The sequence below is a fragment of the Carassius gibelio genome, chromosome A25 (assembly GCF_023724105.1).
Source record: "Carassius gibelio isolate Cgi1373 ecotype wild population from Czech Republic chromosome A25, carGib1.2-hapl.c, whole genome shotgun sequence".
NCBI lineage: Eukaryota > Metazoa > Chordata > Actinopteri > Cypriniformes > Cyprinidae > Carassius > Carassius gibelio.
In genome coordinates, this window is record NC_068395.1 from 12,378,695 (window position 1) to 12,406,565 (window position 27,871).

Consider the following 27,871-nt stretch of genomic DNA (forward strand, 5'->3'; position numbering starts at 1 on the left):
ATAAATGTTCATTTAAATACAGAAACCATTCAAGCTGAAGTGTTGCATTTTTGGCTCAACCAATGGCGTGGGTTTAGGGTGGGACTATCTGTTTGCTGCCAATGGCGGACAACTGTGGAAACTTCGTAAGGGAGCCATTTCTGTCTCTACCCGACTCGGCAAAGTCCTGGATTTGCCCTCCGCTCCTGTGAAGGACGGCACTCACATTCTTTTACAAGATTAAATAAATGGGTGAAGGGTGTTGGAGGGAGAACTTCAAGCTTACTCCCAAACTCACAGTGAAGCTAAGGACTTATGATAAAAACACTAACTAACAAACAAACCGCAGTTAAATCCTGTTCTGGAGACGTTTCACGTTCCTCTTCTGCTCTCTAAGCTTTCCAGAAGCTTACAAAGTAAGAGAAAAATGAAAAAAAAATCAATAAAGCTAACTAGAAGGGTACTAAAATGAGTTTTGGACATGATACAACGGAAATATCTTTTGAAGAAAAAAAAAAAGAGGCTAACAAAAATCTAGATATAATTAATAACCAAAGGGTTTTCATAGTGTGAGAAATGTAGCAAGTGTGATAGAAGATTAAATTAACTTATACATTTATTAGTTGATTCATGTTCATACTGAAGCAAAATAAATTATTAAAACGATGTAGAAAAAATATTATTATTAAAATCATCATAAATTCAAATAATAACAATAATAATAGTGTGGCTGTGCCAAAAGAAATTATTTAAATACAGAAAAATTACAATATTTAAAAAAAAAACTAATAATTATTCATTTAAAAAAAAAAAAACGTTTAATTTTTGATTATATATGTATACACACACACACATATAATATAGCAAAAATAAATTCTTATAATAATAATTATTATGAATAATATTACTATTAGTAGTAGTGTAGTTCTTTCACAATAAATATTGGCCCAAAAAAAGTATTTTTTTTCTTATTTGTATGGGAAAACAAGCTATTTTATTATGTCTGGTTTTATTTAATAAGACACAAAAAACCAAAAGTAAAGCAACAGTCAGCCAACAAAGTAAAAATGAAGATGACATTGAAAAATGAAACAGCCAAAATAACTGTATACATTAAACACAGATTAAAATACCTGGCCTTCATTACGATAATGACTGAAGGAGGTGGATTTATTTTTCTAAATACAGATTTTATCGACGACAGAAATCAGGGCCACTGTAAAGTTGTCTAGCATCCATCCAGATGGATGTGACTCTTTAGTGACTCGTAAAGAAGTCAGTGTCCAGCGTGCTTCACTGCTTTACCCTAACAAGTCTACATCTAAAGCTTCATTTCAGTTGCAATAGGGCAGGAGAATGGGTCAGTGTTTTTACCAAGAAAGGGAATAGAGCTGGGCACAAACAAAATCCTCCATTTAGGCTAGACGGGAAAATCGCATTGTGGTTCTGCCTTTGATCTCATGAAGCGATTACACCAACAGGATTACTGAGACTTGACCAGTGAAACGACCGGCACAAAGTCACAGACACCATGAGACGGATAAGTGTTACCAAACAATCCCTTTGCCCTGCATCTGTTTTATCTACAAACAAGTGCTGTTATTAACCTACAAAACAAGTCTTACAACCACAGTCAAACATTACCACTCACCAAGCCCCAAGTATGCATAAAAATGGCCTTGGGAGAGGGAATAATGAACTTACTGGTCAGTGAGCAAGCAACTTTGTTTTAGAAAATGCAATGTAAGACAAGAACGATAGTCTGACCCTCACTGATAAGCAACAAACTTATAAATGGAACCAACTAAATTACAAAACTAAAGTTAAAAACGACTGTAAGAGATCTAATATTAACCTCTGTGGAAAATAAAACTAATAATATCTAAACTAATAACTAAAACTGAAATAAATTGAATAAAAGCTACAATTACAACACAAAATTACAAAAACTTTGAGGAAAGTTATATGAAAAGAAAATTTTAATATAAATAATTCAAAATATTATTATAAAAATAATATCTCAGTGATTCTAAAATAACACTGGTGTGTGTGTGCGCATGTTGAATTTATTATTATTTTTTTTTTTAATAAATCAGCTATTTTTTTTTAAAACACACACACCGAATTACATTATACAAAAAATAAAATTAATTGTATTATATAAAATACTAAATTATATATACACATGTAATTTTTTTGTACATATCTACAATGCATCAACAATGACCTAGGACAGTCAAATCATAACTCATGTCATGCATCATGAAGAAAACTCTAGTAAATCATGCTCTGTGGGCTGATCCGGTCAAACCGGTTAATGTTACTCAGCTTAACCAGACATCACAGGCGGGAAAACAACCTGTGACTCATGACAGCGAGGAAGAGTCACATTCCTGAGATGCTTCACCTGTTGTGGGAGGAGCTTCAACAGGTGTCACTGGAAACACCCACCCAACAGACACCGTCTCAGTGACAGCTCATCTCATTTAAGTTTCCTGTCCTAAAGTTTCTATGTGCTTTGAATTAAAGTTAACATACTGTTAAATTTGGAGGAAAAACATCCTCTGAGCAGCAGCTGAGGAGACTGATGTTCATCATTCCTGTCATCAGCTGTGTCTGTTTGCTATGGGACGAGCCCAAAAACACACTTTTGACACCATCTATAAATATCAGCTCACACAAACACGTTATAAAATACCGTAAAATATTTAAATTCGGAAATACGGCCAATTTTACATAACACATTTTATAAACGCTAACAGGAGATTTTACATATTTTAGACATATTTTCCGATAACTCACGATACAGCCACTGCAATGCTTTGTCAGCTGTTTGTTTAAAAGCTTAGACGACAGTCAAAATCAGCACTATGAATTCAGAAATGTTTAAAAATCCAACATTTAAAAGCTTCATGAAACCAACGGACTTTAGAAAACCCTTCGGCTAAGCGCTTAACCGCATATTTATATCACTGTCACGCAAAACAAACGCGGTACATTTACAAAACAAAAGGCTAAACGACAAACCTGGATTATTTATGGTTATAAAAGAAAAGTATGATACAAAACTTAACCGTCGTGTGTTCAGTTAAAGCTGTAAACTCTCGAAAATATCGACTAGCGTTAGCGTGTTAGCATAAGTTGAGGGATCTCCGTTAGCTGAGGCTAAACGCCCACATTTATGACCCCGGCATCTGTCGTACACATTTTAAGCTCTGGTTTAACTATATTTCACCTTTTAGTTATAACAGCTGCTGACATTTTATGTGAAACCTTATTAAAACATCACAAACCTTATTAGAGGCAGCCCGGGCAGACATTTTGTTCCTTTAGCTGCTCGCGCTGAAGCAAGTTGAGGATAAATGTTGTCGCCTTAAATAAATAAATAAATAAAATAAACGGGTTATAAGGGCTTGATCGACCCAGAAGAGATGAAATCCTAGTTTTTCGTCTCCTCAGGCCCGTGTGTGGGGTTAAAGTGTGTTGTGGTCTCTTCTAGAGATGAGCGGTAACATGTCAGATGAGCGTGAAGTTCGCCAGCGGTCTTCTCTTATTCCTGATAAAGCGAATACATTTCACCAAATCTCTGAATGTGACACGTCTGTCCCGCAGGAATCTGGTGTATTCAGAGCAGTCCCGGTGTATAAATCCGTTGGGAGGTGTGTTGGTACACCTGTGGGAGGCAGAGGGCGGGATGTCGTAACCCTGTGCAGCAGCAGGAGGAGGATGAGATGAGCTCCGCTCTCTGCTCCTCAGCAGCACTGCTCTGACTCCTCTGTCTGCTGGACACTTCCACCGCGTCTCTCCAGGGGTGGAAACACCAGAGAGAGACAGCAGCGGTGTCCCTATCTGGGATGTTCCACTGCCGTGTTGTTATAAAAAGGCACTGAGGATTGTGAATGTAGGGGGTTATTAGAGCACAACATTTTATGTAAATCAAGAAACCAAGCGGTCCAAACAAGCTAAATATGTTTTACTGTTATACAGATGTATGTATTAGATGTACAGTGGGTACGGAAAGTATTCAGACCCCCTTAAATTTTTCACTTTGTTATACTGCAGCCATTTGCTAAAATCATCAAGTTCATTTTTTCCCTCAATGTACACACAGCACAAACACAGAAAAACCAGAATTGTTATCACAATATCACATGGTCCTAAGTATTCAGACCCCTTGCTAAGTATTTAGTAGAAGCACCCTTTTTTGATCTAATACATGAGTCTTTTTGGGAAAGATGCATCAAGTTTTTCACACCTGGATTTGGGGATCCTCTGCCATTCCTCCTTGCAGATCCTCTCCAGTTCTGTCAGGTTGGATGTAAACGTTGGTGGACAGCCATTTTTAGGTCCCTCCAGAGATGCTCAATTGGGTTTAAGTCAGGGCTCTGTCTGGGTCATTCAAGAACAGTCACAGAGTTGTTGCGAAGACACTCCTTCATTATTTTAGCTGTGTGCTTAGGGTCATTGTCTTGTTGGAAGGTGAACCTTCTGCCCAGTCTGAGGTCCTGAGCACTCTGGAGAAGGTTTACAGGATATCCCTGTACTTGGCCGTGTTCATCTTCCCTCGATTGCAACCAGTCGTCCTTTCCCTGCAGCTGAACAACACCCCACAGCATGATGCTGCCACCACCATGCTTCACTGTTGGGACTGTATTTGACAGGTGATGAGCAGTGCTTGGTTTACTCCACACATACCGCTTAGAATTAAGGCCAGAAAGTTCTATCTTGGTCTCATCAGACCAGAGAATCCTTCAGGTGTTTTTTAGCAATCTCAATGGGGGCTTTCTTGTGTCTTCCACTGAGGAGAGGCTTCTGTCGGGTCACTCTACCATAAAAGCCCTGACTGGTGGAGGGCTGCAGTGATGGTTGACTTCCTACAACTTTCTCCCATCTCCCGACTGCATCTCTGGAGCTCAGCCACAGTGATCTTTGGGTTCTTCTTTACCTCTCTCATCAATGCTCTTCTCCCCCCGATAGCTCAGTTTGGCCGGACAGCCAGCTCTAGGAAGGGTTCTGGTCGTCCCAAATGTCTTCCATTTAAGGATTATGGAGGCCAATGTGCTCTTATGAACCTTAAGTGCAGCAGAATTGTTTTGTAACCTCGGCCAGATCTGTGCCTTGCCACAATTCTGTCTCTGAGCTCTTCGGGCAGTTCCTTTGACCTCGTGATTCTCATCTGCTCTGACATGCTCTGTGAGCTGTAAGCTCTTATAGACAGGTGTGTGGCTTTCCTAATCAAATCCAGTCAGTATAATCAAACACAGCTGGACTGAAATGAAGGTGTAGAACCATCTCAAGGATGATCAGAAGAAATGGACAGCATCTGAGTTAAATATATGAGCGTCACAGCAAAGGGCCTGAATACTTAGGAACATGTGATATTTCAGTTTTTCTTTTTCAATAAATGTGCAAAAATGTCAACAATTCTGTGTTTTTCTGTAAATATGGGGTGCTGTGTGTACATTAATAAGGCAAAAAAATAATAACTTAAATGATTCACTCACTGTAGAGTGGTATAGATAGCTTTATAGATAGACAGACAGACAGACAGACAGACAGAGAGAGAGAGAGAGAGAGAGAGATAGATAGATAGATAGATAGATAGATAGATAGATAGATAGATAGATAGATAGATAGATAGATAGATAGATAGATAGATAGATAGACAGACAGACAGGGTCATTTTACTTTAATGTCTTTACACTACAGAAGTGTATTTTCATCTCATTGTGACCACACACACAACTCTCACAGGAAGCTCCCACTCACTGCCTGCATTACACTGATAACTTCCTCTGATTCTTTCTACTCTCACAATACAGCGCTGCACTTAAGATATTATCCTCATCAGAGGCAGGAAACCAAGCAAAGAGACTTATAGACCACCGCAGCTATACACTTTTACAACTTCATGTTCCATTCTGTTTTTCCTCTGTTTACCTCACACTTTCACGCTTGGCTCCTAATGCAGCGATGCCCAGTCAGCCTGCCTGACACATCTCTGCCAAAAAATTCAAGGAAGCAAGATAAATTGCCCTTGACACCTGTACCTAACCACAGTCGGCTATCCAGAATGCACAGTTCAACTGCTGTATCACTCCTGCACAAAGTGTAATGGATTTAAATCACCATAAAATCATTAATATGGCAAATAAAACACGATTGGTATTAAATCTAATACAATCAGTACAGTATTTAAAACAATCCAGGTTGGCTGGGATCTAGTTGGCATGTCATTTTAATTAGCTGCAAGCTCGAGAGAAAAAATGATGTCGGCTGTAATGAACTTCCTCAGAGTGAGTCTTCAGCAGAAACGGTGAGAGACAGCAGAACAGGCAAAACATACAGGAGAGAACGGCCAGGAAGAGACTGTGAAGGACACTGGTTATTACAGGGAGTGGTTATTACCTAAACTGCCATCCTGAGCGGCTCCTATAGGCCGCTAAATCTACCCTTAATGTAGCCACATTCAACATAAGAGGGCAGCTGTGACCCTTACAAATCCCTGACGGCCTGTATCAACTCTTATGAAGGCCACTAATGAGCCTCTATCCCCGCTGACCAACAAGAGCGCAGAAGTCCTGCGATGCTGCGGAGAAAAGTGAAGCTTGAAAGCAATAAAGAACAAAGTGACTGTCACAAGCTTTCCTGCAGGGTTGCATTATAGACAGCATTTATTCTGTTTTAATTTGATGCCTTTGGCTTTTTATTAAAGGGCTTTGTGAAAGCTAAAAGTCTTTACCATACAGTTCTGGGATTCATTTCACAATCAGAGAAGGATATTGTACAATATCAAGAGCAAATATGTGTATATATGCATACAGTACAACCACAACAGCAAAACATCCTTCAATATGTTAACGAAAATGAAAAGAACGCATTTAAGAGGCACTAAATGAGTCGATAACATGATGGAAAGTGAGTCACATTTGCTGGGCGCTTCTCAAGTCTATTACAGAGCGAGCGGCACTGAGCTGCTCTGAATCACCAAACAGAAGCACACAACAGTCTAGTAAGCAAAAGTCTCAAGAGGAGCATTTGGGAAAAGAAATCCAGGATTTTATAAAACCCAGCCTTGCCATGTGCAATTACAGCTGTTCAGCATAATTTCACTAGAGTCTGATGTTAGCATGTTGCTAAGCTAATGATGCTATAAACACAGAAATACATCCCACATAATCCCACAGCATTTCTTTGACTTGACGCCATCTTCTACATGCATTGCTGCCTTCCATCTGTACTGATCTTTCACACGTTGGAAGGCGGTATTCACACTTATTATGCCTTAAAAGCCCACTATTAGAGCCCACTTGTGGCGCTTTTTAATGTTTCAAAACAGAAAAATCTAATCTAAAAGAAATGTCTAGTCAAAGAGGGTAACTAATGAAGTTTATGCACTCAATATTTGCCCCTTTTCGATTTGTGTTTTCACCAGTATTGGACAAGCAGGTCTTACTAGACAGAATTTTGTCCTATCAGCTCTTATACGGTAAAGCAATTAAGCAATTGATCTGGAGAAGACTTATTTTGTGCTTACTGGCCTGTCAATAGCTTAAAGGGGAATGATTTAGTCCTTATTATTATTTTCTATAGGGATCTTCTTTCCATCAACTTGTTACACCTACAATCTACAGGAAATACATTCTACAGGCTGAAGAAGATGCATTGGTCTTGTGGAGTAACAGTCAATGACAAGCATGGTGACATCAAATGATGTCATGATTTTCAATGATGCATCAGTCTTTTAAAGCAGACATGTGCTTGTGTCTGAGAAGATGAATTTATGCTTCAATATCCACTTTTTTCTGCCTTCCTATCCATCTAAATCCACATATAACCGCCGAACAGCGATTGGGGGTTTATGCTCTCTGAAAGACTGAGAGGAGAGCAAACGTACTCTGACTTTGAGGAGGCCTGCATGGGAATCCAAAGACATGAATGTTGAAGGTTGACCTGTGTCGATTTGAAACACACTACAGAAAGCTTTGACGGAAAGGTTTTGTAATGTACCTTCCTGTCTGAAGTCACACTCCATGTTCTCAAAGCATACTATGCATTTTTGCATACTTTACAGTGCACCATCCAAGTATTTATATATTTATTTAGAGGTGAGGGAAGAGAAATCAGCTGGGAACTAATCTACCACATTGTTATGCATAAAAATGTAATAAATCTCCTCCGCATCGCCAGTCAATTCCACAGAATTTCCCAAAATTATGGAACACAGCTGGAAACCCTGCTGCCAGCATATTACCGTTAATTTACAAGGACAATCTCGCATGATCGCCAGTCAATTCCACAGAATTCCCACATGTTCTTCATGGAATGTTTATGTTTAAGAGAAGGTCTAGATGTTCCAGTCTCCGTCCAGATGAAGTGAAGAGAAGGCAGAGATGGGAAGCCAAGTAGTTTTGTGTGTGTGTGTGTGTGTGTGTGTGTGTGTGTGTGTGTGTGTGTGTGTGTCTAAGAGGGTTACGTAAGTCACCAGAGGGCAGCATTAAACCGACTGAGTCATTCTTCACAAAGTGACAGGTGCATTAATATGTCTCTTCCTGGACATGTCCCAATCCAAGAAAAAGCCTCTTGTCATGTCCTTACTCACAAATTATGTAATCAAGTGTATATAACTAGAAAAGCACCTTATTCCATAAATCATCTGGAATTTCAGGTTGGAAAATGAATGAGTGAGATTTAATCGACAGGAAGCAATTGCAGGCACAAGTCCACAATCACTTTAAGTTGTTTTCTTCAGTCCCATAAACGTGAATGATGTTTTCCTATATGGCCATGAATGTCCTTGATATGAACATCTATCAGCGTGACAGTAAAGGACGAACATGCCTTTTCAGCAATGAACACGCTCACAACCACTTAAAACAGAAGTTTTAGGGAACTCCAAATATGCCTCACAAAAGTAATAGACCTCATGTTGTTCAAGGAAATCCCTAATACGGGCAAAGGCATCCAGCTCGGTGTGGCTGAATAAAAATATTAAAACACTTTAAAAGAAAATAAACACATGAATGCGACAATATATGGTTTATATGTGTTCTTCCAAACTTCTAGGGTGTTTTCATAAGAATAAAATGGTATTTATATTTCAATGCATATCGACATAGCATGCATTACAGAAAACTGTAAAAGAATATATTTTCGGCCTGACTCTGTGATAAGAGGCAACATCATAAACAATAAACAATAAACAATGAAAGAACAAGCGCTGTTATGTAACATGCTTTAGGAAGGTGAGACTAATGTTATTCTGTAAGCCAGCATCCTTCAGGGAGGTCACATCTCTCTTGTGTGTTTGAAAGGGAAAACTCTGCCCTCTACAGGAGCCCGGCTGTGATGACCTCACTCCACAAACACAGAAATGAGCTTCAGAGGGTGATGACAGAGAGGTCATTCAATGCATTTGTGTTTAAATTGTATATTTTTGTAATTTTACATCTAAATGGGTCACGCTTGGCTATCTTTGAAATAGAAAACACTTAAAAGATGAATAAAAATACGCTTGCAATAAGTGTATTGTGAAGAAAAAAAATATCGTTTTACCTTGAGCCAAATGCTATGCCCTTTAAAAAGACGAACTGTCTGAGCAGGATCAAAAAAAGGAGAAATAAATAAATATCTCAAATCTAATTCGACGTGAGCGTGAATGCGTTTTGGAGTGTGCAGGCATTTTGGATGTGACCCACAGGTTTGTCCGGAAGAGGAGACGCTCTGGTCTCAGGAGCATATGGCGGCTCAGTGGGAGCTCCATGCAGATCACACATGAAACGCTGCATAAACAAGCCCATCCCGACACACGCCGACCGCACTGACACCTACACACAGACCACATTAAAGGATGGAAGGACACAACATCAAACGAACAAAGAGATGATCAGATTTTTGGAAAAGCACACACACACACAAAGGCGATTGCAATTGCAGTCTCATGTTCAATCTCATGTTCATACCAGAACTCTTGTTAGGAGCTGTTTCCTAATATAGGTTTTAAAAAGACCACTGGCGATATCTAGAGCTTACTGTATTCTGATGTGTATAAAATTGCAGAAATCACATGCACATTTAATTGTACTTAAAATATTAAAATATTAATATGAAATGATTTAAAAATAACTTAAGTGTCACTTAACTGTGTCTGTGTTTGTTTATCATCTTGTCAGACTGAACTGAATGTGTTGATTTGGTAAAAATGGATTTATGCTTGTGTTTCACGAATGAGGTCCAGTGAAATTAGAGGTGAACATCCACTCAAAGATAAACCAGTGAAGCATCGCTCAGTTTAAGCTTTTTTGTAGAAGATCTCCAGGGGCTTAATACCACTCAGCTGAGGAAGCAGAATCCCAACAACACGGGCTGGTGGGGTCGGTAGTAGATGTTTAGCTAAACCTTCAGCAAAATCTACTCATCAGATCCAACTGCTATTAGAAGATCACTACAGTGACCTTATCCGCTAGACAGGGACTCTGAGCGATGTACCTGAGAAGTTTAAAAGTCCAAGATTTATTTGCATTTGAATCTAATCTGATTGCGCTCCGTTCTGGCTGCTGATCAATAATAGATCAACAACATGAGTCATCTGAGATTTTAGACTGATTTAGTTTCTTGTGTGCACACTGTTGTGAAAAAAAACACACCAGCTTGATTTTATTTTTATTTTTTTGTGGTCCAGTCTAGGATGTGTTGGCACACCGTTCACACCTGAGCCACAGAGACGTTTCGATGATTGAAACCCAGCTGATCTTCTGCCTTGAACTGAACTTGGATTCCAGAATCCTTTAGTCATAAATCCAGCACGGATACCTGATCATCCGGCATTTACAGCTGAGCCCTTATTTCACCAGAGAGCATGTGGGAAACTGGCAAAGGCAGTCATTCATAACAACCTGTGTTATTTCAGTTTAATCTATATTTATGTTTATATTTTCAGATTTCACTTTAATTTTAAGTTTTCAATTTTTTTTTGCCATTTTAAAAAAATCTTTTGTACCATAATTTAATTTATAATTAAATTTTTTATTATAAGTTTAGTTATTATAGTACTTAAAATTAAGCTAAATGAAAGTGTTTTATTTCAGTTAGCATTTATTTTAAGGAACAAAAATGTTTTAGTTCCAGCAAACTAAATTTGACTGAATTTCTTCTTCAATCTTGTTTAGCTAATGAAATTACTTTAAAATCATTTTTTCATTTGTATGGAGTTAATCTTTGACAATAAATTATATAATAGGGAATATAAACTGTAAATTTGAGAGAAAATCATTATAATGCAAACCAGAAACAAAACACAAATGATTCCAGGATTTTTTTTTCTTTGTCACGTGACAGACGCAATAAACAAATTGTCCACAAAGGACCAATCTCTACATAAACCATGAAAACTTCAACTATTTAGGAGTTGCTTCTACCACAGTTGCAGTTATAATGTTACATAATTTTAATATCTGATGTAAACATGGGCCTGTGTTAATTGACGATGACATAAATATGTACTGACAGTTGAGTCAGCAAGATCCTATTAAAGAGCTGTCAGACTGCAGGCTATATCTTGGAATAAAAAACAAGGAATTCAGTCGCCAGTAAACCTCTAGGTCCACTGATGCCAAAAAGGAGCTTTTCCCAGAACTAGCTTTTCATTTTTGAGCCATTTTGGTAATGACTTTTAACTGGTGTCATAGTAATTTTTCATAGATGTATCAAGTCAGGTAGTTCCCTTATGTTCCTATAGGTGCTGATTTATTAAGCAGAGCAACCACAGGTCATTAAAAACAATATCCTCATGGCAAACATAACATTTCATAACTGCAATAACATGTGCAGTCTGTTACTAGAAGTTTGCGTAATATCTGCAGACTTAATTCCTATAATGCTGCTCCATATGTTGAGGTTTGACAGGGCTTGAAGGGGCACACGTGGTCACATGGACCTCCTGACTTTCAGACTCTGACCTGACAGCTGGATCGCTCTCAGCGGGTCCCTCTGGCTCTGGTAAAACCAACCATAATGCACATACATACACATACACACACACCATTGCCATACCACCAGATTCACAAGAATTCACTAACATTGAACATACGGGCATCCACAATGTGGTAAATTGAAATGGTCATTTTGCTAAATTTTATACAGTCGGTCAGATAATGTATTTACTATCAACCCTGTTACTTTTCTGAGGAAATAATAATAAGTATAAATTAAAATGAATTTAGCCTGAGATGCCACAGCTCAATTTAAATTCACACATTATGCTATGATAATGTGTTCTTAGAATGGTAACAGGGTTGACAACTACCGTTTAATGCTGTTATTTCTACAAATAACCACTTTTAACTATGAGATGTTTTCTGTATAAAATCAAGGTAACAGGGCTGAGATTCTTGGATTGTCTCCTACTGAACAATTAAAAAAAAAAGTGATAGCCACTGCCACTTGTCCTTGAAACATTTTCTTCTTGAAATTATGATGTTGTTTTGACATATTACAGTCTTTTCACCCCACATCACTGAACACACCTATACACAACACACAGACACACACTGCTCACTTCTGTAAATGGGTTTTCACAGTAGGGATGCCTATATGCGCTCATTACAAATATTCCCTACCATTTCTGCACAGATATAAGCTCTGTAACGCATGTTCAAGCACGTTCAGGGTCACCACGTCTGATATTTACACACTTATTAAAACCACACACACAAATTTGCTAGCATAGAAATATTAGCGATGGGTTAAATCAATAAAGTGGATGTCATTTCTGTATTGAAATTTAGATTTTTAAAGTAAACTTTTGTAGCTTTATATTCTGTCTGTAAACACTGTTACTTTCAGAGCACATAATTATGTCTCAACATAAATTAAAAGGAATTCAACTTCAGAATCAGACACAGCTTAATATAAAATGGTTATTCATTTTAATATATGGTAGGATATAATTATCTTCTGAGAAAAGTAACGGGGTCGACAGTGATACAGTTTCATCTGAGATTACAGAAATTAGTTTGTTCACAATGACACAAATACAAGGTTTTTATTGGAAAGATAATTTAATGCTGATGTTTCTTCAAATATCACCTTTTTTTATCACATTTTTGCTATACTAAATAAAAATAACAGGGTGGATGTTTGAAGACCTTCATCTAGACCCAAATTTGAAAAAGTAATTAAAAAAAGAGGACAGTTTGTAAAACTTTGTCGAAAAATTTGCACAGTCTGTCAGAAAATGTGTTTAAATGTTAAGTGTCAACTCTGTTACTTTCCTAAGGATATAATAATGTCTCAACAAACAAAAATGAATTCAGCCTGAGATGACACAACTTAGTTTAAATTTACACATTTTATGAATTTTATATTAGATAGAACTCTTTTTTAGAAAGGTAACAGGGTTGACAGTTTTACGATTTAATTTTAGATTACATTTTTTTATAATGTAATGGAACTAAATATTGTGTTTATTAGATAAAATAAATATCTACATAAAAACGAAGTAACAGGGTTGACATTTTAGCATGGTTTCCTACTGACAAACTGAAGTGATAAAAAAGGACACCGTAACATTTCCTTGAAAGAATTACCTCTTGATGATGATGTAATTTTTGATTTATGACACAGTTAATAACTTTAAAAAGTAAAAAAAATTGGTGGTAACAGGGTTGACACAAAACCTGGGGACTCAGTTTCAACGAAAATCTAAATATGTTTACAGTATGAATATTTTCATATATTGTGTTTTCATCTATATTTGCCAACATCGATTTAGAAGCTGGAAATACAGGGTGGAAACATAAAGGGCCTAGTATAATGATTTGAATTGTTAGACATTATTACTCACATGTACATAAGGAACACAAACAGCACCTGTTTTATTGAATGGTCCCATGACAAAAATAAACTCTCCATCTTATCTCTCACTGACCAAACCTCAGTTTTGGCAAGGACAACGAGCGCTCCTGATCATATTCCACAGCCTAAATGTGTGTTGCTGTATGTTTTATAGTTCTAAAAGGCCAGATTAGAATACTGACAACAGATAAGCACGTAAGTGATTAAGATAAAGTGTGAAGTGGGAAAGTGTTCTCAGTTTCACAGCAGTTCTTGTGAGCATTAGGTTAGCGATGCGGGCAAATAATTTAAAGTAGTAAAGGTATAAAAAAAAAAATTAAGCAATATAATTATTGGTGTCATATTTGATTTTTGTAAGACTTAGAAAGACCAGCTAGCTTTTTTTGTTTTGCTTTTTTTGTTATCTGAATAATTGAGAAAAACGGTCAAATACTTACATTTAAATTTAAATTTTTTAATTTAAATACTTAAAAAACCTCAATAATTTTTTTAAATAAATAAAGAATTAAAGAGTCGAAAACAAGTAAAAAAAAACCTGAATACACCATCAATACATAATATAGCACAAATTAAATGAATGAATAAATAAGTTAATTAAAAATGCTAAAATGCTAAAATTCTAATAGTAATGAGACTCTAATTACTTCTTTTATAAATAATTAATATTTATACCTTATATCTTGACCATTGATTTAAATGGTTTTGATTTAAATACTACAAAATGACACAAAAAGCTCCATAAAAGTATTTAATGCAACTTGTGCACTATATTCTAGGTATTATGAAGCTAAACAGTAATAGTCTGTCGTCATTAAGTACTCATTATTAGACACATTAAAACATGGCTGATAGCATTTTTGCAGCCGCAGTGCCCACTGACATTCATCAAATGAAAAACATTAACAAGGACATTCTTAAAAAAATAAATAAATAAAAATAAACCTTTCTTTCTCTCTCTTTTTTTGTGAAGTAACGCATTTTATAAAGATGTAACCCTCTTGTTCACAGAAATGCAGGAGAATGAATGAATATCCATTGCAAGAATGGCTAACCTGTTTTACAATTATGCTAAAAAAAAAAAAAAAAGTGTGGAAAGCCTCGGAGGGGTTATTGGAGCACAGCAAAATGGTAGTGATATCAATTTACGTTCTGTAATAATTTCTGCTCCTGTGCCTTTAGTATTGGCTTTTAAGGTGAATTGAAAAAAAAGTGAATGGAGTGACTGAATGGAGATAAGAGGTGGGGAGCTGATATCTGCAAAAAGGAGAGGAAGGAGACCATTCGTGTGATGAAAAGATGGACAGAAGGAACAACTGGAAGAAAGAGTATCGCTTGACCAGAGATATGTGATGCATTTCACAGCACTGCATTTATCCTTTGCCCTCTCTCTCTCTGTTGTGTGCTTTTCTTCAACCTCTCCACTAACAACTGATTCATGCTCTCCATGAGAGAGAGACTAGCATTCGCCAATTCAAATGACAGCAGTAGTGGGTGCTATGCCAAACGCCATGACTTCAAACAAAAATCTAAATCAAAGCATCAGTGTCACAAATGCTTCATATGCAGCTTATTCAGCACAATATTTATGTATTTTATTTTTACCATTCAATCAATCATGAACTGACAAGATCAAGTCCTGCCTTGCATTTTCTCCTCATCCTGTTTAAAGATATAATAATAACAATAAAAGAAGTTACAAGTATAATAATAAAATTTTTCTGCCTAGAGGGAGATGAAATTAAACAGACCGTAAATGGAGACTTTTTCTACAATATCTCATATGTCTCCTTTTGAGTTTCAAAGGGATCTCTTTCATATTCTATCATAAAAGTATTGCATTCCGCCAAGAAACTTAAATATAGTATTTAATATTTCCGTTACAAAAGTTTTGCGAGCGAATGCAGTTTCTCAGGGGAACGCAAACATTTTGCGTCAAGAAGCAACATTTCACATGGGTACGCAAAAGATTTCGCAAAGATTCTCGAGGAAAGTTTCTCCACTGAACTCAATGATTCTCAAAGGAAGGCAAATATTTCTCAGGTGAACACCAAGTATTGCAAATAAACACAGTTTCTTGAGTGTTATCAAGTTTCTTAGGGGAACACAAAGGTTTTGTGAGTGAACGCAATTTTTTTAGGGGAACAAGTGTTTTGCAAGACAATACAAAAGCACTAAAATATTTTTTTTTTCAATTTTTTATTATCACTGTGCCCTTTAGGGGCTCCATAGATTTGTCTACGCTGCAGAAAAAAAGAAATGCTTAAACCAACCTATATGGTTTGCTGGTCTTAAGTGGTTTTAGCTAGTCATCCAACCTGGTATTTATCTGGGCATTCAACCTGTCTCCTAGCCTGACTAGCTGAAAATTGCTGACACAAGATGCTGGTTTAAGAAGCTTTTTAAAATCTGCGATCAAAATTAAGATATTTTAAAACCTCAACCAGTTCTTATTGAACATTTCCTAGACTAAATTATCTGAGCTATTTCATAACCACATTCTATCCGCCTTATGCTTTTATTGCATGCTAACAGTCACATTAGCCGTGCTTGCTAAGGTAACCACCATTACTATTATTATAACTTATCATTATAATAGTATTATTATTGAGAGTCATGCATAATTCACCTCGCACCATGTGATCAACTTGAATAATTACTAATGATGTGCTTTTAAAATCAATTAAGTGTAACACTTGGGCCACTAAACAACCACTCATGAACTCATTTTTAGAAACCACCAAGCAAAGCTCTAACAAATACCTAGGACACCATAGCAAACTAACACGTAGCAACTGAACTCAACATCTTAGCATTCTGGCAGTGAGATTTAACCTGCTCTGTGCGGTGGGTGTTATTCTCTGCTCTGTCTTCCAGTAGAGAGAGTGGCAGCAGTAGAGAGGTCTTCACTCAAGCGTTGCTGCGTCATCATCTCTCACTGTGTGCCGAACATTACTCTCATCCGCTGCGGTTGGCATTCAAAGCCCAGTCAGCAACTTTCCACCAGCCTGAGTACGTGTGTGTGTGTGTGTGTGCATGAGTGTTCTTTTAGAAGAGAAATATGTACAGTATTAAAGAGCAGGGACCTGGGCGGTGATACCCCTTATTTCACTGAGATGTTCTGGAGAGGCCAGATATTTTAAGCACAGACAGAGCATTAAAGGGGTTTAATGAACCAGTTCAAACTCACTTCACTAAAGCCTTTGTGGAGGAAGTGTTGTTGAAAAGCACATTTGTTCAGTCACTTGTCACTAAACTAACCCGGCCGCCTTTAGCCTGTCAGTCACTACAGAGACTTCTGTGTTGCTGTGCTTTGGTTATTTATTTTTTTTGTTTTATTATTTTTACCTTTAAATTATTATTATATTATTATTATATATTTTTTTTTTCATAAAAAAAAAAAATATGAAAAAATTCATTTTAATTAATGAAAATTAATTTTCATAGTTTTAAAGTGTCATATGAAGAGTTTGGTTTCAAACCGCAGTAAATCCATTTTGATTAATTTGAGTAAAAATGTGTTTTACCAAGAAATTGGCAAGATGAAAACCACTATTTTCTGTTTCATACTTTCACATAGCATATTTAGGTTATTATAACATTAAAAAAAAATAATAATAAAAAAATCAAATCCAGGTTTTGATTTTCAAAGATTTATTATAAATATTTTTTTTTTCCTCCAAAATGCAATAAATCCATTGAATCAAAATGAAAGTTATTTTTCATATTGAAACTGCTGAACATACACAACATAGTAAGTGGTTTCACATATGACTCTGAACTTGCTCAATACTAATCTTATATACAGACACTGTCTCTTCCAACCTTTATTCAACGGGGCATCTTGTTAATGCTATAAATTAATTTCTAGCAATAAAAGAAAAGTTCATTATGAAATAGAACATGAACAACATCACATTAGACCACAGAAATTCCAAAATGACATTTCCCTTATATTCAACTTCTAAAAGTGCAATATCGCGTTCATAATCGAATGAGATTCATCTAATGAATGTGATATAGCGTAGCTTGCAAATGATCTACGGCTCTGTGTATTAAATGCATCTGACTAATTTCCAAATGAAAGCATGCGATGGAGATTAACCGATACTATTAATCACAGAACCGGCTTTACTGACGAGAAGCGGATGACAATCACATGCGATTTATCGCGCAGCCCTTGTTTGCTGATCACAAAGCACAAAGTAGATGAGGAAAACTAGGATGCCGGATGTATTCAAAGCAAGTCATTTCTGTCTAGATTGCGTGGAATGGTGCACTTGTGATTGGCTGTTATGGTTTACAGTGAGTGGAATGATACGCTGTGATTGGTTGAGTGGAAATATCGCATTCTGCAAAAAAAGGAAGACTAGAATTTTCGTGGTTTGGAAAAAAAGGGAGAAAACGTGACCTAATAACTCTGCAAATATCGCATTTTGCATAAAATTAAAAATTGACTTTTCAATATCGACCAGATACAATAATGATTTTAAAGAAAACTAATTTAGGAATTTTGGAACCAAACTCTTCATATATATATATATATATATATATATATATATATATATATATATATATATATATATATATATATATATATATATATATATATATATATATATATAATTTGCAAAAGTAGCGACTAAAGTGACTAAAGCAGATGTTTATGCATACACTTTTAGGAATCATCTCAAATATTTGTTACCCAAGTAGATGATACACTATGCATGAGTCAGAAATGATTAATGATGCTCTAGTCTAAATTCACCTCACAAAAGCACTGTGGAATAATTAAAAAATAACATGAAGTCATCAGTGAATGCATGATGTACAATCTGATTGTGGCATTGCATGGTAACATTATGTAACTCTGAGAGGCTAAGATGTTTTAAATACAAACCTATTCAACAAGAATCCACAGGAAGCATTTTTATAATGAACTGGAAAAAACATCTGACAACTGAGATTTTCCCTTGAGAAAAACCCTGTTCAACCAGAATGACAATTTCATCCATAATAGTAAAGTGCAAAAGACTCAAACAAGTGGAATTCACTCATGGAAGTCCCATTTAAAGCTCATTAGAATGATAATCATGTTAGAATGCATTTCCTCTGAAGAGGCGAAGCAATTTGTGAGACATCCTGATGTACTTCAAATCCCAGGTGTTTTATATGCAAACGGAAACCCACTCCAGGGTATCCCAGTGCAGGAATCAGATTTAGTAAGGTGTTGCATTAAGTATGAGCCCATGAAGTATCTATAAGGCATTCAGACAGTCTGAGCAGGGTGAACATGACAGACTCATGGAACATTCATGATGGGAAATGTTATTTTAATTTGCATGCAAGGGATAGTTCACTACCCAAAAATGCAAATTCTATCACCATTTAAATCACCCTCGTGTAGTACTAAATTTTCTTTTCTTTCATTGAACACAAACGCACAACTTGTTTTCCATACAATTGAAGTGGATGGGGACTGGGGCTGTTGAGCTCCAAAAATGTATTAAAACAAATCAAAATGAAAACAACCTACTACATACATACAACTTGAGCATGAAACTCCAAGTCATCATGCAAAGAGAAGTTTGACAACTCAGAATGACACAAAGTTGATGAAAGTTTTCATTTTTAAGTGAACTGTCCCTTTAAATGATGTCCTCGTATGGTATATCCATTGACTCCTGATTTACTTTTACAAACACTTATGAATTGACTCCAGCTGTGTGCTTTTTAATAATGTATGCAATAATTGTGAATAACTGGACTTATCATGTTCACTTGTCATGTTCACTCTTGCAGAAATTCCCAAGAGCAGCCATCCAGACATACTGGTACATGTGCAGTTTCACAAACAAACAGTCACGTGCACAGACGCAGTGATGGAATGGCTTTTCAAATACATGCATACTCGCTCACTGATGCTGATACACAACATCCATGGCCGCAATCTCATTTGAATACACACTTGCACACTCACAAACATGCCATGCACACTCCCCATCCCACCTCAGCACACGCGGAAGCATTACTGCAGTGGATGCAGTCTTTAACTCACATAGGAGTCCAGCAGGTTGATGCTGTCCAGGCTCTTGCTGCGGTGGATTCGGCCCTTGATTCTGCGCAGGGATGGTTTGCCGTGCACCGATCCCTCAGATTCATCCAGCAGAGAGATGTTTTCTGGGGTGGCAATGAAATCGTGGATCTTGGGATAGTAACTAAGAAAGTGACAGACAGAGTGTGTTAAAATGTGGCATACATTTAATCTCCATTAAAAAGATGAGCAAAACCAATGGAGTTTGGTTAGTGAAATGGAATGAAAGGGGTTTAAAATGCTTACACTGCAGGCCCGTATTTGTCCATGTCATGTTTGGGGAAGACCCTGAGATTGAAGCACAACAGAAAGAGAGAAATACTTTGAAATACATGATGAAAATGGCTAAAAAACAATGAAAAGACATTTATAAGGAATAGTTCGCACTAAATTTCAACTAATTTCAGCTTGTTTGTCACTGACTTTCATTATAGGACCATGTTTTTAATATTTTATTTAGTTTAGATGAGACAGCTCTTTGCTGGATAATAACATTAAAATACAGTAACATAAATATTATAGTAAAAATAAGTAAATAGCTACAGGGACTTATTTTGCAAACTGGGCTCTGAAGGAAAATGCTTTTTTAAACAAAACGGAGGGAAATCTGGAAGCTATAGTGCATTTAATATGAAAAATGAACATTTATTTAATATATAAAATTAACAAATTAAAACAACTGCTTTACTCAACAAATCAGTTTCATTTAAAATCAACATGAAATGAGGTTGGCAGCTCTTTTGACCTAATGCAACATATTTCAAAGGAAAATGGGACATTGATTGAGAAAAATTATATTATGGCACATATCCACAGCCGTCCATCGATAATAGACACAAATCACACAAAAAATGTAAAGGCCAAGCTCAGATAATATTCCATAATCATGCCCCAGTAACCAACACCAGCATGTAAAACCAATCCAACTAACCTTACGTTATTATTTTTTAATAATGTAAACTGAATACAAATAATATTGGTATCTAATTCATAAAAAAGGGCAGAAATGGATTTAATATTAAAAAAAAAATATTATCTATATACAGTAAAATAAAAATAAATAAAAATTCCAAAATGTTTTTATAATACTCTGTGCACCTTCAAATGCCTCTTTGGGATAAAAAAAGGAGAAACCTGACCTTGCAGAGGTTGAGGAGAGGTTATATAATAACCCTGAAGCTCATGGTTTACAGTAGCATTGGTACAATTTAAGACAGTACTTGTACAGTAGAAGAGCCAATTTGAATGCCTTGTCCCATAACCGTTCACACCATGTTTGTGAAGAGGATTTGTTGGAAACCCCTGCAAAATGAAATTCATTATGGCTAATCTTCTGTTTCAACGCGCTGACTGGGGCACCAATGAATAGGAGACCTCATTTCCATATTAAGTGGTAGATTAAGAAAGCCTCCTGGGCTGTTGCTAGCTTCTGGTTTCGGAGAGTACCGTAAACAGAAAAAGGAATTGAAGAAGCATCCAAAACGCTTTTGCTGCACTATAATTTACATCATTAAATGAGAGCGGCAGATAATGGAAGACTAAAGAGAAGACAAAGACATAAGTGTAACAACGAGGTTGATGTTGGCCTGAGGAAACCAAGTGAATACCACACCAGACCAGTAATATACTATAAGCAAGTGCGCAAAGCTATCTGTTAGCATTCCAATTCATCTAATATATGTGATTTAGATGTTATTTGGATTTGGATGTGATTTGGAAATACTGTATGTAAACCATGGCTTTTTGAGTCACAAGGAAATTACATTTTTGACAATGCTAATTGGCTTATAGCACCAGAAAAACATTCACAGAACTACACTAGCAACTATCCCGAGTTGTGACGTGAAACAGCGTCTACCATTAGTTGCTATAACTCAAGTATATTGTTTTTTACGTGTATGCATAGTAAAAAAAAATCACATTTTGTCACAGCATAGTATTCGTATTTCTTTTTCTCAGTCGGAAAACAAACAACAACTACACCAATCTTCTAAAGATGCACCAACGATGTGACAAGCTCTTGTGAGAAACAAGATACACACAACATAGTTTAAATGTGTACAGAGCCAATTTTAGCACTAATAACTTCTATAGAGAAATCCCAGTGCACATGTGATGAGCACCAGTTCATGCATGCTATCAAATAGATTATACTTTACAATGCTGTTTAGTTGTACATAATGTATACACTAACAGTTCATGTAAAAAAACAACAACAACTTTTGCCTTTATCACTGCCTCATGCTAACTTGCTAAACCTTGACTCCAATACTCAAGGGGGCGACAGAGTTACCTTCAAAATGTCACATTAAAATGTTATTATTCAATTAGCTAGATATAGCTAACTAACGCAACAAGATTTTTTTTTTCACACTCTTTCTCCATAATGAAAGAGAAAACTGGATGTAGACGAAAACAAATCATGCTAACATCCAACTTGCAGAGCAATGCTAAGAATGCAACACATTCAAGTTTCAGGCCACAATCGAGAATAGTTTGTGCTTAGCATTTAAGATGCTGACATTGGCTGCGTCCAAATGCCAACAAATAAAATGTAAAAAAAAATACAGAGTTAGGGAAGGCAACAATGCATATCCGAATCCAAAGATCGTGTTAAATCATGTATAGATCTAATACATTTTTGAAGGCACCCTTTGCTGCCTGTTTATATGACAGATAATCTAAAAAAAAGCATATGAAAGTTGCAAGTGGTAAAAATGTATGCTTAATTAACATTTTGATTTCCTTTCTTGTGAGAAATTAGCGTAGTAATTACACTCTCTCTCTGTTTTGTTGTAGATCAACTGTTATGCTGTCTCAGAAGTCTGTCTGAAATTAGTTTCAGGAGGTACCTTCATGTACAAATGCTGCCTGTGAAGTAACTGCCTGTTAGGACAGCGAGGAACAGCTTCCTAAGCTTTCAGACACATACTACTGAGTGTCCAGCTCATTGTTCTGTCCAAACAAGATCCTTTGCACAGTTAAAGCCATAAGAAAAGCCTATAAAAAGTCTACAATCAACTTGAGTAGTCTGTGAGTTCCTGACTTCTCATAAAGCTACCAAGCACAATAAGATATAGAAAACAAGTCAATATCCACAGTTTAGACATAAATACACAAAGCTGACCAGTACGCTACCATCCATGACTGTCATCAACATTATCTTTGCTGTCATTATCACAGACGTCAATATGATATTCTCTTTGGCCAGCAGAGAATGGCCAAAGAGAATATCATATTACACTGTGCACCTTCAAATGCCTCTTTGCGAAAAAAAGGAAAACCTGACCTTGCAGAGGTTGACGAGAGGTTATATAATACCCCTGAAGCTCATGGTTTACAGTAGCATTGGTACAATTTAAGACAGTCCTTGTACAGTAGAAGAATATTGAATCACTCTGGATGGAGATGAATTGGAAGGCGAAGACGTTTATATAGCTTGATGGAGGACAGGTTACAGGGAGTCTCAATCAGTGCTCTACTTGTCTATTGGAAAGGAGGGATGAAAACTGTTTGGGGAAACCCAGCTATTCACATGAAACATGACCTACTGTAGACGCTACTTCTTAACTCTGTGGCTTCCATCAGTCAAACGCACACCCAGCTCACATTTAAAAGAGTGTGTAAATGCTAAAAAACACAGTAAAGAGGCCTCAGGGTGGGCAACTGCCGCCTATTTTATTACGCCATGCAGGTTAAAGCTTAGCTCTGGGATAGTTTGTACGACTGTGGGGAAAGAAGACCATCTGCTGTGCTTCCAGGACTGGGAACAGATGCTGTTCTCAGAATTTCTCTTTTTCCACTCATCACAGCCAATCACCCCCCCCCCAATGAGGGTTTAGAAAAGTCCTTTTTGGTAAATCACTGGTAATAAAACGAAGAAGATAAATGAGATGTGGTTTATTATATCATGTACCACAGCCAACTGATCCAGTGACTTGATATGCTTCATAATTAAATATATTTTTTGGTATCACAAACAGCAAAAACAGAAGAATGTTGCGTGTCCATTATCGTCTACAAGGGCCCTTCTAAGCAATCTTCACTCGACTCATGAGAACTCATCTCCACTGTGTTTTTCATTTTACCTCTTTTCCTGGATTGATCCTGAAATCGTCTGGTGTGAAAGTGGACAGATATTTGACCACAGGCCAGGAGGCTCACCTTGGAACAGATTGAATGTAGCAACTCTCAAACACCACACATTCTTAAAGGAATACTCCGCCCCAAATTGAACATTTTGTCATTAATCATTTACCCCCATGTCGATCCAAACCTGTAAAAGGGTTTGAAGAAACTCAAACTTAAGATATTGACAGCGTAACTTACTGTACATGGCAGTCTATGGGTCTCAAGCCTCCAGGTTTTCATCCAAAATATCTTAAATTGTGTTTCGAAGATGAATGTAGCTTTTACAGATTTTGGAATGACATGGGGGTGATTAATGACAAAAATTTCATTTTGGGCTGGAGTAACCCTTTAAGCCTCCTCTGGTCAGATATCAGAGAAGAGTCTCTAGTAGATATTTATAATGTTTCTAGTAATTAATGACTGTTTAAACATATCTGGGTAACATTTCACCCCAAAAATCTAAGGAACAATGAACACAAAGCCTTTGTTTTTTCAGTACCAATTCGATGTATTGCATTACAACATTATTTTTAAGTAAATTAAGCACATATTCCTTTCACAGTTTGTATTATCTTAAGGGGAAAAAGTCACATTTTTATTACTATAATGTGATATCCACTGTCAAACTGTCAAGAACGTGTCTGGGTTATATTTAACACATTTAAAAACAGGGATTTGAAGACATTTACAGTTATCTCACATGAAAATGGAAATAAGTTTCTAAGTTTTTTGTTGTTGTTGCTGTAATTGCACTTATTTGCAAGCAAAATTCAAATCATTCTAATTACAATAGACCTTAAAATATGTGTTATTTACATTAATTACATAACAAACTTAAGTGCTTGATCTGTGCAGATTTCTCCCCCGATTCAGATGACACAACTTTCACTGAAGAAAATTATATTATAGATAGAGGACTCATATCTTCGACAGACACAATGGTTTGAAGTTAAAAACGTCTTGATGGACTGGAGTGGTGTGGATTATTGTGATGTTTTTATCAGCTGTTTGGACACTCATTCTGATGGCACCCATTCACCGCAGAGGATCCACTGGTGAAAAAGTGGTGATGCAATGCTACATTTCTTCAAATCTGTTTCAAATAAAACACTTAAAACAAACCCATGCACATTTTGGTTGGTTTGAGGTTGAGTACATTTTCAGAATATTATGAATATCGTTGGCTCTTTACAAATCTGCTTTAGATAAAGAATCTGCTTAAATGCATAAATGTAAATGTTATTATAGAATGAGCACATATTAAAGTAATGAGATTTGTCAAGAAAACATATTTATGCATTTTTTTCCTTTGAAAGTGAAACTTGGATGAAATGTGACCTAGATGTGTTTTTGACATATTCTTGTTTAATTTACTGTGAGTTTTGTTTAACATGTGCCTCAAATCCCACTACAGTTGAGGTGAGAACGTTCCTGTGAAAAGCAGCTACGTCATGTTTCAAAACCCATGAATAATTAATCATCACTCAAAGGAGCTGAGCACCACCACCCAAACATTGCATCGCAAGGATGTCTCTCAGGGTTTAAGATGCCTCATCATCATTTTGGATTTATCAGGATTTGTTAAGTTTTCTAGTTATTTGGAGCCAGTCGTGTTAATTACTTATCTCAGAAGTAAATTACAGTTGCTTGTTTGGTAGATTTTTTGCTCTGATGTTGTAGCACACATTAGGACAGAACACCGTGGCTTCAGTTCTACTTTAAGGGTCAACTATTGCACTACTCCTTACATGAAGTAAAACAAGCTGATCTCCATTTAAGGGGAAAATTTACAAAATGAACCTATCTGGCTGCTACAAGTGCCTGTGGTGCTTTTAATGACAATGAAAACTAGATAGAAACATATGGGTTCTCACAACTTGCACCTAATTAGTTACATATGAATTACCCAGCATGCAACACTCAAATTAGCAGCCTTTACTAACCCCAAGGGGCATAAAATGCCAACGGCTGTTGAGTCATTACAGGCCAACCATCTGCAAACAGAACTTTTCTTATAAAAGCACTTTAAGGACAACATTTGACAGTTTCTCATCTTTTTCTTCAGTGCGATTACAAAAACAAAGGCCTGGCGTTTATGCTAATTGTACGTTTTCCTCCATTAGACTATTTTTGATCTTGCACGATTTCCTTTGATGCTAAAGCATGTAATTTCAGGTAATTATTTTGCCCTTTTAGCCTGATAGTAGCATTGCAGTGTGAGGTGAAGTTTTATGCCATGTGAGACTTACAGAAAAAAGCATCAGTCCCAACGACAAATCAACATTTTATCAATCTAAAGTAGGCCTAGGTGTTTTATTCGAGTCTCACAGTATGCCCTGAAGGCCACAATTTCCTGTTTATTTCAAGCCTGCAAAGTAATAAAAATGAAAAAAAAAAAAGTGCACGAGGATGAGTGTGGAATATGGTAATTATGAAAATAAATTGTGTTTATATCCAGCTCCAACAGAGAAAGAAAATAATAAAGTGTAGTCAGTAAGTGATTGGAGAACCACAGAAACAGTGCTGGAGGAGTGAGCACCACTATGAATGGACATGAACGAGGAACTTCTACAGAACACAGACAGATACACACACAGAGACGATGAAGGAAACACACAAATCATTGCATAGAAACACGTCCATGCTGTAACTTTATTTTATTTGAAAGTGCACATAGTAGACATACACATATAAATGATGTGACATGCTTGGGTTTCTAGTAGACTGAATCGTTAATTAAATAAAGTGAAGAGTTTTATGTAAGTTACACTCAAACTTTGCTCGCGCTGCCGCCGAAAAGACTGAAATAAGAGATATTTACATGGTTATAAAGTAAAACGTTCTTCCCAACAAGTTGCACTACCGAACAGCCCTTCACACACACACACACACACACACACATATAAATACTCACCACATGTGTTTTCTGGGAGGCAGGCTACGCTTTCTGTTGATGGCAGTCACCCCTAGAGCCAGCTGCATTACAGTAATGTATTTCTGGTAATTCACCATGGTACTGTTCACCGCTTTTATGAAACACAAAAATCTGCACCAGAAGCGCAGGTACGTTACTACTAATAATATCAATCTATTCTCTCCTCCTTCTCATACTCCCTGGCATCGGCTTCAACTGCGTCTTCCGTGTTGAACATCGCAGCGCCATTTAAAGCAGCAGCAGCAGCAGTGACAGGAGAAACACTCTCCGGCGAGGGAGCACGCCGCTGCCGCCCATCACTACAGCAATGACAGTCTGCTCGTACTACCCCACAGTCTACGGAACTGAAAGCGCGCCAGTCCAGTCGTAATAATTCACGAGATTCTTTCTTTCCCGCCACTCGCGCGTGCTGCCACTTTTCTTAGAACTCTCCCTCTCTTTTGCACGCGCTGAAGCGTCCACGCGTCCGTCTGGGGAGTTTGTGTAGGTGTGTGTGTGGAGTTGGGGGGTGGGCTTAAAGAGACAGTTCACCAAATTATTATTATTATTTTTTTTATCATAATTTACTTAATTGTGACATAATTTTGAGTTGATATCTTACAATATTCCAAGACGTAATAAATGTAATTCGGAAGTACAGCGAATATCCACACTGGTGGTTTGACTGACAGCCCACATATAAACTTCAATAAATTAGATTAATCCAAGCTGGGGAGTGTCAATGCACAACAAATGTAAAGAAGACAACTCCGCAAATAACTGCCATTGCAGGTTTCAAACAGAGATGGCGCCAAACAGGCAATATATTACAATATTTGGAGCTTTAATATTTTACTCGTCAATAAGTCTTTTTAATTAATCATTCAATTGACTTCTCAAAA

At 36.7% G+C, this 27,871-nt stretch overlaps 1 protein-coding gene across 18 annotated transcripts in view; it reads right to left on the reverse strand.

Moving 5' to 3' along the window:
• Nucleotides 1-27,450, reverse strand: part of tjp1b (tight junction protein 1b) — a 75,876-nt gene extending 48,426 nt beyond the window's left edge. For 10 of the 18 annotated variants that reach the window (XM_052543612.1, XM_052543618.1, XM_052543603.1 and 7 more), the window contains exons 1-3: nt 26,970-27,449; nt 20,171-20,212; nt 19,889-20,048 (exon numbers count right to left, since the gene is read on the reverse strand). In XM_052543612.1, coding sequence (XP_052399572.1) covers nt 19,889-20,048; nt 20,171-20,212; nt 26,970-27,067 — 300 coding nt within the window. In that variant the 5' untranslated portion in view covers nt 27,068-27,449. Of the gene's footprint in view, nt 1-3,272; nt 3,756-19,888; nt 20,049-20,170; nt 20,213-26,969 lie in introns of those variants that run through there. The other 8 variants (XM_052543601.1, XM_052543600.1, XM_052543614.1 and 5 more) reach the window with 6 other exon arrangements.
• Between the last annotated feature and the right edge of the window lie 421 nt (nt 27,451-27,871).